General features: G+C 35.3%; 1 protein-coding gene across 2 annotated transcripts in view; it reads left to right on the plus strand.

The window, feature by feature from the left end:
- The window catches only part of LOC127864228 (uncharacterized), a 40,188-nt gene that overhangs the window by 14,605 nt on the left and 12,495 nt on the right, over nt 1–13,088 (plus strand). The window contains exons 2-4 of one of the 2 annotated variants that reach the window (XM_052403918.1): nt 7,212–8,200; nt 9,035–9,393; nt 10,044–10,109. In XM_052403918.1, the coding sequence (XP_052259878.1) occupies nt 7,212–8,200; nt 9,035–9,384 (1,339 nt within the window). In that variant the 3' untranslated portion in view covers nt 9,385–9,393; nt 10,044–10,109. Of the gene's footprint in view, nt 1–7,211; nt 8,201–9,034; nt 9,394–10,043; nt 10,110–10,773; nt 10,853–13,088 lie in introns of those variants that run through there. The other variant, XR_008041603.1, reaches the window with a different exon arrangement.

The following is a 13,088-nucleotide window of genomic DNA, read 5'->3' on the forward strand; positions in this document are numbered from 1 at the left end:
ACAGTCCAATGGTTAAATTCAGTAGCACACGTGGTCAGAAACTAACAAGTTCGAGTAATAAAGCACAGAGATTATGATCTGAAAAATTGCATGGGGTCCGAAATGAAACAGAATGCCACCAAATCAAACGATTCACCGCCTAATTTTAAGTGTAACAAACTATGTTTGAAACATTTAAAATAACGACAATTCCGAATGATCACAGCTTCCATTTTCAAAAGTATATGCTGTTCAACTCGAGAAATAGTAAAGACAAACGTTTACTATTGTTCCATCAAATGAATTTTACACGCTACTATTTTATTAAATAGATCTAGCAGCCCAATGGCGATTGGAGACGCGTACATCACCTGAAGCAATGTGTTAATTTAAATTTAGATGCACATTTAAGTCATTTTCTGAAAATCGGGACGAAGTGAAAGTATTCCTTTTACAAATAAACTAACATTTGATTTTAGGGCCCTCAATCTATCAAATCTGCCGCCGAATTTCGGCGGCAGTCCCCCACCTGAAAAGGATACTTTTTTCCCCTTTTTTGGGGAAAAATTCCCCTTAAATTTTTTTTTTTTTTTTTTTTTTTTTTTTTTTAATAGAAAGATGTGTCTCATGATTATTAAATCTCAATTCTATTTCAATTTAATCTTTTCAAACATACTAAATTATGAAAAATGCAATGAATATAGTGCAAACATGTACAAATGAAATAATGAGAGAGTAAGTAAAAAAATCCCCCAAAAAGGGAAACGCCGCGAAAATTCCCCCTCCTAAGGGCTGCGGACCCCTTCCCCCAAAGTAGTGTGAGGGCCCTGATTTTATTTAAATGGTCGACATTATTTATATTTGTGTCGTCTGTGTATTTTAGCAACTCTTAAGCAAATAGATATCGTTTATTTTGACGGTTAAAGCAAGTTTCTTTTCCGATATTAAACTATGTAAATTTCTTTGGTATGGTTACAGACCTACACAATCATTGACAGATAACATCCGATGCTAATTGTATGAAGTATGCAGAGAAGCTGACGAAATGTTAAAACAATCGCGTAGAAGTAAAAATATCAGGTTATTATATGTACCTGTTTCTTTCGGAGTGAATACTCGTTGTGGCTGCGGAGAAACATTGAGAACAAAAGAATCTGTAGCTGCAAACTTTGTTGGTTTTGTGTGAGCCGTACTGTACAATTGTTATTTCAACAAATAAAGATATTGTTTGTAAATCAGGATTCCACATTCAGCAAGTACGCTGTTTACTTTCATATTGGAATACATTTTCGCGATCTAATGTGATCGTCAATAGTGATGACATTAGTTAATAAGTTGAAATTTAAGTCTAGTAGTTACAGCGAATCACGGCGATTTGCGGTGTTTCGCAATGATTCTACAGCTGATCTTTATTGCCAGATGGTCACAGTGAAATCACCGCGGAATCACTGTGAATCAACCACAGAGTGGATTCACAGCAATTTGCGGCGAATCACTGCGATTTGCCACGTTTGCCCAAACGCGGTGGTCAGTGATTTAGGCAAAAATCGCAGGGCGCGTAGTGTACCAGTAGCACCGTTCCATCACATATTTATCCTCATTATATTATCATCATCCCTATGATAGCTTTTGTACAAAAACACAATCTTAATGCATGAAACATCTTGTATATCTATTACTGTTTATCCGATTACTATACATGTCCGAAATATATACACTTAAGAATGCCTTACCAGTAGTAGTTTAACTTTAATTATCCAAATTTTCCTTGTTGTTATCTGGTTTAACAAACCTTATCAAATGTTTGCTACATCCAGTTAATGCTTTTTCCGTTATTGAATCACCATTACTTGTAATTTGAATCGCCATTTTTTAATTGAACGCGGGTTCAATGTTAATTTACAATACTTCCGCCATTTACAATGACGTAGCAATTTAATTCTACTCGGATAATTTATGTATCTCATCGAGTAAATGTGTTTTCTTAATGTTTATGTGTAGTATTATGACTTGTTAGTATAAAAAATGAACTGTGATACCAGTTTATATAATATGGGCGTTACTCGTAATTATCAGTGGATTAGCAACTTTCAGGTCACTAGGTCAAAGGTCAAGGTCACGCTGACCCGAAATAGTAAAATGGTTTCTGGATGAGAACTCAAGAACGCTTATGCCTAGGATCATAGGTACATTGATTATGACAGATGGCAGATGACCCTTTTTGATTTTCAGGTCACTAGGTCAAAGGTCAAGTCACAGTGACCTGAAGCAGTCAAATGGTTTCTAACGTAATCACACAATGGCTGCCACTGCAAATGACAGCCCATTTGGGGGCATGTGTGTTTTACAAACAGCCCTTGTTAGGATTTTATCAGTCGATAGTAAAATTATAGTATGTATGCCCTGGCCTTGATTGATGTGTGAGGTATATATTGATTGACCAATCCGTCCATTTGTACTTTACTTCACATTTGCCTTAAGTGGCAATTATATTTTTCACTAATGCTTATTTCTGGATTTATCCTTATTGTCATTATTCAAGCTTTTGGCATTGCATTTAAACCACTTCTGGGACATTCATCAACAATCTTTGACTAATACAACATGGGTGAAATTTTAAGACATTCGTACCCAAAAAAAAGAACAAAGAGGAAAAAATGATCGAAGTTTAAAAAAAAAATAGAATAGATTAATTACAGTACAGCCAACGTGGAACAAACATTATTTTGCGATCCGAGGCGGCAATGTGCAACAAGTCAATGCAGAGTCGGCCGTTAAAGCATTTCGCAGCGAAGCTTCGCATCTTTCCGCCGAGGCAAGCCGCTATCCGCGACAGGACGCAGAGTCCGGCATGCACATCTTCAAATCAAAATCTTTTTTAAATGATTAGTTAGTCAAAGAAATTAAAAAGAACAATTATAATTATATTTATAATCATAATTAATTTAATGCGCACAGATTCAAAATAGATAAATTAGTTAATAAAAAAACATGCTGTTGTTTTGTTTTTAGTGATTGCATTCCCATTTCTAAAGAAATTGCTGTCATCCGGATATACATAATTATTATTTATAAAGAATGCAAATAAAAAAAATCGAATTAATTAAAACAAAATACGATTATCACAGGCATGTATTAATAAAATTCCAATAATCATTTGCCATTGTCATTTATAGAATCGGCTTAAGTACTTTAAGTTACTTTTTGTGCGTTTAATTATTGCACTGTATGATTATTGTCTTTATATTAAAACGATCAACAGTCATATTTGTTTTGGGTTTAATTTTTACGACAACATGTATTAGCATATAAGCACATTTAATGTGGCTGGCCAAGTTAGTTTGTTTCCTGCCCGCAGTGTATGTATTTCACACATAAATGTCACGTAATTATGTGTTTGCACATACGAGTGGTCAAGAATCCAGCAGTTGGTTGATTTATAATTGCTTGTTGTTTTTGCTATTATATTTTAGCTGAGACAATTAGCAGTTTGAAGCCACATCAATAACCAACACTAAATTGTTGTTTTGTTAATTATCAGCTTATTATAACTATCGTTTGACTATGTGTATATAAATTAGTTTCATTTTGTTTATATTTTACAGTTGATATCCCTTATCATTACCCGATAATCCGGTATATTCCAGTTTTAAAGGAAATTCCGGTAAATATTTACGATAAAAGTGCTCAAGACACGCACTTATTCCCAATTATTCTCAAGTATCAAGTACATTTTGGCGTTTGTTACCATTAAAAGATGTGATGAAATGACGCCCAATCAGGGCGTTTTTTTTTCCCCATTGAACAAGCATAAATCGCCTGACGTGATGAATGTTTTTATACAACACAAAATACACCCAAACTTTCCATGCGACGTTGTACATGTCTGCATAATTTTCGCGCGCTTTTTATGGAGACAAAGGATATTTTAGCACTGTTTATTTGACGCTAGAATTTGTTAATGTAGCATTTGCATTAACATTCGGAAGCGTGTTGCGGATTACAAATTTAAGAAAGCTCATTTCAGAATCGAACGAAACATTAACATTGTGCGTAATTTATTCAACGATAATTTGTTAAAGCGCACTACGTGCCATATCGCTTATTAAAACGTGAAAATAATAAATATGAAAGTAGCATAAATCTAGTTTTCTATGCTACACAAATGTTGGTGTATATCTTTTGCCGAGTATGTATGCGGCGGATTTACTCCGTGAAAGTATGCGAGGTTAAAACAGACTCTGCGTCGTTGCGCAGATCGATGCCGAGTGCCTCAGCAATACGCCCGTGAACACTCGACACGCCCGCCGCAAACTAAATTTTGGGTAGTGGCGTACATGTAGCCGCAGATTATGTTTGTTCCGCGTTGGCTGTAATGTAGATCAAGCATCTAAAAAAAAATGAAACCACTTCTGTCATATTAACATAGTATAATTTAAAAACTGTAAACTGTAAAGGGGTGCTCAACACTACGCTTCTACACAAAACCATTAACTCATTTTTTATGTCCCCCACTATAGTAGTGGGGGACATATTGTTTTTGCCCTGTCTGTTGGTCTGTCTGTTGGTCTGTTTGCGCCAACTTTAACATTTTGCAATTACTTTTGTAATATTGAAGATAGCAACTTCATATTTGGCATGCATGTGCATCTCATGAAGCTGCACATTTTGAGTGGTGAAAGTTCAAGGTCAAGGTCATCCTTCAAGGTCAGAGGTCAAATATATTTTAGAGTTGGTCAATGTTAATTTGGAGTAGACAGATTATAATACACTACGCGCCCCGCGATTTTTGCCTAAATCACCGACCACCGTAGTGTATGCTTATATCTTGCTTATTTTGTAAAAACTTTCAAAATTTCTTGTCCTTAACTTTAGGACCTAGGGCTACCACATTTTGTATGTAGTGAGATACAGTAGTCCTCTTCAAAGTTTGCTCAAATTAAGCCCCTGGGGTCAAATTTGACCCTGCCCCGGGTGTCACAAAAGTGTACATGTGCTTAAATAGGGCCTATATTTAAGTATTTGCACACGCCAAGAATATTTTCAGCAGTAGAGCGATACAGGGCCATCATGGCCCTCTTGTACTTGTTTGTTAACTTGCAAAAAATGCACTTCTTGAAAAAAAAAGAATGAATTTGTCTTTCTTTTTGGAAATTTTCAGACAGCAATTTGGAATTTCGTAGTTTTTCTTCAATTGGGAAAGTATACCTTTACAGGTACTTTATAAAGAAGAAAAAAAAATCGCTGGGTTGCATGTCATAAGATGCTTATCACAGGCTAGAATGTTAATACTCAGACTATATTTAGAAATAGAGGACCCTTTTGTAAGAAGCAGGGTTATTTTGCTTTGCATCTGTTCTTTAGTCCGTTGGTCCGTAGACCAATTGTGTTCCACAGTATATCTAGGGAATGCTTTGACCTACAGCCAGGCAACATGTTTTGTGTTTACATTGAGGAAAATTAAGAGGTCAATCAATTTTAAGGTCAATAGGTCAAAGGTCACAGAAGATTATAACATGAAATTATAAAGACTTAGTAGTCAGTTTTAGTTCCTGTTATACCCATAATTTTATAAGCAGATTTTCAATGATGATAAAAGTTATATTACAGTACTGCTATTATTAAATGCATTTAATCATTGAATTTTAACCCATTTAAGACAACTGCATTAATGTCAAAAAAATATGAAGAAACATATGGAGTTGCACGAGTTTACCTGACAATTAAAATGTCACGGTGACTCAACTTAGAAAAATGGTATTCGGATGATAACTCAAGAATGCTTACGCCTAGGATCATGAAACTTCATAGGTACATTGATCATCACTGGCAGATTACCCCTCTTGATTTTCAGGTAACTAGATCAAAGGTCAAGGTCACAGTGACTCGAAACAGTAAAATGGTTTCCTGATGATTACTCAAGAATAATTAGGAACATTTTGAACAAACATATGGAGTTGCACACGCTAACCTGACCATTCAAACATTTAACAATGGCGTCTTTACTTTTCCACAAATAGATCACATGACAACAACAAAAGCAAAATAATCACAAGAGGTTAAATAACAACAAATATTGGGAGATGGTAGACCAGGTTGCATGTCATATGTCGCTCATCACAGGCTAGACTGTACATACTGAGTTTGGGAATAGACATTTAATATACGTCATGCTTGTTTTTTGTGGGATGGTAGAGCATTAATGATCTTTTCTTGCATGTGTTATTATGGATAGTTTGGTCAAGGTGTACAATGATACTAAAACTGAAAACAATATTAACTACTAGAAATGTATTCTTAGTACATGGATACCTCTACAATCCAATTTGTCCCACAACTGCACAAATGTCTTTAAATTATGAACAAACATATGGAGTTGCACACGTTAACCTGACAATTACTATGTTACTGTAGAAGTATCCCTCTATTTGAGTAACGCTTCTCGCAATTGAAAAAATATTATTGTTTGGTTAAAGGGATTGTCACATAACTCTTCTTATGTAAAATAAAAAATAAAAAAAAATATCAAGGTGCATAATTTCACATGGTGGGTAATGCTTTAAGATTAGTTCATCCCTCTATCAGCTGTACAGATATATCAAACTATGCATGTGGGTAAAATTACACAATGATAAATATTTATGTAAAGTGTTAGTCCTCTTGTAGCAAGCAATACTGATTATTTTACACTCTACACATATTTTAAAATGTCATTTATGTATAAATATGAGACATTACTACAATTATGATGAAAACAACAGAAACAACATATAGAGGTGTGCATTAGCTCACATGCCTGGTTACTGTACTTTAAAGTTGCAGGAATACATGTTGAGTTATATAAGCCAGAAAAGTCACGCAGATGGATGGAAAAGTGCAAATCTATATACCTCCATATTAACCCTTTGAATGCTGGGAAATTTGTCGTCTGCTAAAATGTCGTCTGCTGAATTTGTAAAATAAGCATTTTCTTCATTTTTTTCAAAGAATACTATCAGAATAGCAAACAGTTTGGATCCTGATGAGACACCACGTTCTGTGGCGTCTCATCTGGATCCAAACTGTTTGCAAAGGCCTTTAAAATTCAGCTCCAGCGCTTTAAGGGTTAAGCCCAAGAAGCGTTAATTTATTGTCCATGTATGTTTTTATTTGACACTTTATACTTGTTTGAAGCATTACATAATATCACTTACTATTCCTTAGTATGTACATGTACTAATTGTTTATTTCAGCCAGTGCAGTAAAGTGACCCAGATTTCGGAGCTGACCAACTCGCAGCCCACAGGCCTAGAGGGGCTGTCAGTGGAGCTGGAAACTGTCCTGGGGGAAATTAAAACCCTGCAAATCAGTCAGAAGGCCAGCATTCAGTCATTGCAGAGAACATACAAGGAACATAGTGCAGTTATGATAGAGCAAATGCTTGGCAATTTAAATACTTATATAGATGAATGTGATAATAGTTCTGTGGGTACATCAGGCGGAAATGAGCAATATTTAAAAGAAGAGATGTGTAGGAGTGTTCTCTCTATCGTGAATGAATTTGATAATATTACTGCGAAGGAACTTAACGAGATGAAAGATGAAGTTATAAGTATTAAAGAGTCAGTTACAAGTTCTATTCATAAATGCACCACTCTTCACAATGACTTGTCACAATTCCATGAACTTGTTCAGAAAATTGGAGATAATAAGGAGCTCTGTCTTATAGCCAGCATAAAATGTAAGCATATAATACAGCAGGCATTGACTCTGCTAGGAAAGTCAGGCAAGGCGTTTAACGTCCAGCGGAAGTCTGTGCACAATGTGAGAATACCAAGTGATTCAGTTACATGTGATATCTCAGGCATATGTGTTCTTCCAGACGGACAGGTCCTGGTTGCAGACTTCGATAATAAGAGAGTCAAGCTTCTGAGCCAGCAGTACCAGGTGGTGAGTCACTGGGATGTGAATGCTTATCCACGGGACATATGTTTGATCACACCGAATGAGGTTGCTGTGGCTGTGAATGACGATGATAGCAAGATACATGAGGTCCAGTTTATCACTGTCAACCAGGGAAAGCTTGTTCCTGGCAGGAAGTTTCAGTTACAACATGAATGTAGAGGTATTGCCCATCACCTAGGAGACCTTTTTGTCACCTCTGGTAAAGAATTGTACAAATACTCACTGAATGGCAAACTGATCTGCAGTCTCTATGGAGATAGATCAGGTGATTATACAGGTAAGAATCATGGTGAATCCATCCTGATAACATGTGTATTATGTACAGGGATTTGTCTAGCCATTGTGGACAAAGGAGTCTAGTCAAATTGTGTTATTTTAAATTCATACAATGACAAATTTGGGAATTTTTATTGACTAAATGAACCGAGTTGGGATTTATTTTTTTAATCAACAAATATTGACCCATTAGGCCTTTATCTTGTTATTTTGAAAAAATAATATAAATTATAGTTACATACTTTGTGAGATGATAATAAAATAAAATTCAGATGTAATAGCAAAAAACCTGCTGATGTATTATAAAAAAATTGTTCTTTAATTCATATGTGCCCTTTGAATGCTACAGTACATTGTAGCCAAAAGAAGATTCAGAATTATTGATTTATAAACATGAGTAATGAAATATTTTGACAGTAACTACATGACATGTCTATAAATAGAAACTGTGTTCCTGGGAGAGAGACACTTTCTGACCTGGGTTTAATTTTGTGGTTGTAAAATGATTGTACATGTACAATATGTTTACCTGTTGATAGAACTGTTCAATTGTTTCAGTTTGTGTAATTGTTTCCATCTGTGTACTTGTTTTGCTTCAATTCATATCTTACTCAACAGTCGCATTTCAACATGTCAAACGTTAACTAAATAGCTCTGCTACTGAAGTTTATTGTCACGCTTAACTATTAAATTATTGAAATGTATGCATATATTTTAGATGTGTAAAGGCCTCTTTATAGCAACATATGCGTAATACAATATCACTGCAGTATGTTTAATAAGATTATTTAACATTGACAGTAATTCAATATCTTGATGTTACTCTGTTTTGCAGTAAGGAAGTGTGCTGTGAGTCCCACAGGAGACAGGCTGTACATCACCAGCTTCTGGCAGCACAAGCTTCTCACCCTGGCCAGGGATGGCACACTCCTGGCTACATACACAGACACAGCACTAGGTGGCCCACATGGTCTACATGTGACCCCTGCAGACCAGGTGCTGGTCTGTGGACGCTGGTCCGACACTGTACTACAGGTGGGCTGGGAGGGAGAGAGTAAGCTGGCTACTTTTGCTACTCAGGAGGATGGAGTGAGGAGGCCATGGTCAGTCTGCTACAGCAGCACTACATCATCCATCATTGTGGGACAGAGGAGGGACAACATCCTGGTGTTCAGAGTGGAATAGTGTGTACATGTATGTATTAGTTGTTGTAATTAGTGATTAGTATTTCAATGACAATGTGTTGTTTAGCATGCGAACATAGTGTGTGATGTTACAATACAACATTGTGTGTGTAGTTAAAGATACAAATAATTTATGTGCACATATTGTTATCTGATTATACAATGTGAGGGTTTTTGTTACAACATTAGATCTAATGCATATTATGTTATGTTGTCATAACGTTTGTGTCATTATGGTCCTAAAATTTAGTTCTTGTAAACTAAAGTTCTTGAATGGAAAAACAAAGCATTTCAACTGAAAATTTAATATTTCTACATAGATGCACATGTACATAGCAACTGAGGCTATTTTTAGACTTTCATTTCTATAAACACCATGCCATGTAAGAAATGTATATGGATGAATACTTTTTTTATAAAATATGAAATTGTTTAAGCAATCTTTGGAGGAGCATATATTGATATTGTACGCAATGTTTACAGAAATGTAACACTTGATGTGAGATTTATTAATTTGCCATGTTTTATGCTGTTGAAAATTTGTTATTGATTTTTCATTACATTTATATAAACGTGTGTGTGTTAATTACATTTTTTATAAATTTGTTTGATTCCTAAATATACATACAAGAAATACATCAAGCTATTCTGCTGCTACAGTGGCTGCTGAGTCAGAACAAGGATGCTGAGGATGTGGTGGACAAGGATGACATGACTACGCAGAAGGTAACATAGACCCGTTGTCAGACCTTTTCTTTGTCATTTTGGGGGAAAATGCCATTGTGGTTTTGGAATATTTTCCTGTGAAAAGTCAATTGATTTGGGAAAAAACTAATTTAATATCATTCTTTTTAATATATCAAATTATACGAATAAAATCATTTTACGATAGTTATATACTTTTATAAATCTAAGTGAAATTTGATTGAGATATAATAATTATAATGCATAAAAACAGGAACATCACGTCAGACAATTTACGCGTGTTTAGTGGAAAAAAACGCCCCGATTGGACGTTTTTTATCACATCTTTACACAGTTACATATATGCCAAAATTTGACAACAAATGGTGAATGTTTGTGTTTATTGGAAATTTTGAGCACTTTTATCGTAAATATTTATCAGAATGTCCTTTTAATAATGGAATATACGAGAGTATCGGGCAATGAGTAGCAACGATAAAAGTAGTAAGTTGGCAGTAATAGATGAAAAGTTTGGTTTCATATGGATGTATTAAGGAATCAATCGAGACGGGATTATGCGTATCTATGCAGAAAAGGGTTAAAACAATTTTTGTTAAATCTTGTTGTTAATGACTATATTTCTGTTTTTATGCCCCCCTTCGAAGAAGAGGGGGTATATTGCTTTGCTCAGGTCGGTCGGTCTGTCTGTCGGTCGGTCCATCTACCAGGTGATTTCCGGATGATAACTCAAGAACGCTTGGGCCTAGGATCATGAAACTTCAAAGGTACATTGATCATGACTCGCAAATGACCCCTATTGATTTTGAGGTCAAAGGTCAAGGTCATGGTTACCCTAAATAGTAAAATGGTTTCCGGATGATAACTCAAGAACGCATACGCCTAGGATCATGAAACTTCATAGGTAGATTGATCATGACTTGCAGATGACCCCTATTGATTTTGAGGTCACTAGGTCAAAGGTCACGGTAACCGGTATAGTAAAATGGTTTCCCGATGATAACTCAAGAACGCATACGCTTAGGATCATGAAACTTCATCATTAGATAGATCATGACTTGCAGATGATACCTATTGATTTTGAGGTCATGAGGTCAAGGTCACGGTGACCCGAAAAAGAAGAATGGTTTTTGGATGATAACTCAAGAACTCATATGCCTAGGATCATGAAACTTCATGGGTAGATTGATCATGACTCGCAGATTACCCCTTTTGATTTTGAGGTCACTAGGTCAAAGGTCAAGGTCACAGTGACAAAAAACGTATTCAAACAATGGCTGCCACTACAACGGACAGCCCATATGGGGGGCATGCATGTTTTACAAACAGCCCTTGTTTCTTGAAGAGTCATAACGCACTGTCATAACGTCATTTCACTCTGTAAAAAAAAAATCCACATATGTAGGGTGCAGCCCTCCCCCCCCCCATGGCCTGGGGGGGCCTGAATAAATTCTTGTTGAAAGCACTGTAATTTTAATACATGTAAGCAGGCTTTTTTCGACACTGGAATTTTGGGAATTTGGCGTCGTGAAAACCCCCATTTTGGGAAAAAAATATTTGCAAAATTGGCTCAATTGGGAAAAATTATCGCATGTAAATAGTGTTTCTTATATTTCAAAGAACTGTTAACTGGTAAATAACGACTATTTTGATAACTTATTATTAAAATTTTACAAAGTATTATGAAAATGTGAGAAAAGTGCAGGTTTTTTAATCTGATTTTGGGGAAAAGGCCTGGCCTTTTTTGAGGTGAAAAAAATCGTGCAAATCTTAAATAATCATTAACATATTTTACAGTTTTTAAAATAAATTCAATGAAACAGATAATTTAATTATGCAACACTTCCTATTTTCTACACCGGATCAGGTAAACTTATATATTTTAAGGTAAAAAAATAAAAAATATTTATTTTTTTTTTTTTTGGAATTGGGAAAAAAAAAATCAATTGGGAAAAAAACGACCAGATTTGCATTGGGAATGGGGCCGAATTTCGGACCCGTGGCATAGGGCGGAAAAAGCCTGGTAAGGCACTTATTTAAAAACAAATAAAATGCTTCGGGTATGGGTCCGTTTTACAGATCCATAAATACCATAAATACACCAGGAATGCGCCGTCTTGTGTATTTCCTGTTTATTAAGGATGCAAAAAGATGAGGTGGTAAAGAACATAATGAATTTACATTGGGTTAATTAGCCTCTTAAATTGTTTGTATATTGTACATATGGTAAAATATCCTCTTAAATTGTTTGTATATTACATTTGGTAAAATACCCTCTTAAATTGTTTGTATATTGCAAATTCTCCCACGTCACGTGACTTGTTTTCTATATACAAAGAAGAAAAACTACTGTTGGTTATTACTCCGATTATTATTACCAACGGTTGTTTAAAGTGACGTCACTTTGATTGTCCGCGCACATTTTATGAATGAAGACGACGTCATTTGATTGTAATTGTTGTGGTGACGTCATGTTTCGCGGAAAAGTGGAGGACGTTCGGTTAATATAATTCTCATCTATAACCTTTAAATCGCGGATAACTTATTAATGAAAACGTGTTAGAATCGAAATAATCCACGGGTAATGTCGTTCCGATGCATGTTATCAAACCACTCGGGCTACGCCCTCGTGGTTTAATTCCTACGCATCGGAACTCCATACCGTTCATTATTACTGCAATAACCAACGGTTACCCGTGGATTATTTCTTAAATCATTGATATTCCTCCTCATCAAATTTTGGTGATTACAAAAGTATTTCATGGACATATTATTAGTTAATATGTGGATTACTCAGTTTGGAAAAATAAATGAGGAATTTGTGTCAGTTCATTTCCCGTGTGTTTGTGATAAATTTGTGGATCGGTAAAACCTTAAAATCAACAAAAAATAGCCCCAAACGCATTATAATGGTTTTACAGTGTTACCTCTGTATTAAAAATGCTAAATATGAAGTGGACAAGAATATGATATGATTTCATAGAAGTTAAAATTGTGTCTTTT

Source organism: Dreissena polymorpha, chromosome 1, assembly GCF_020536995.1.
Source record: "Dreissena polymorpha isolate Duluth1 chromosome 1, UMN_Dpol_1.0, whole genome shotgun sequence".
NCBI lineage: Eukaryota > Metazoa > Mollusca > Bivalvia > Myida > Dreissenidae > Dreissena > Dreissena polymorpha.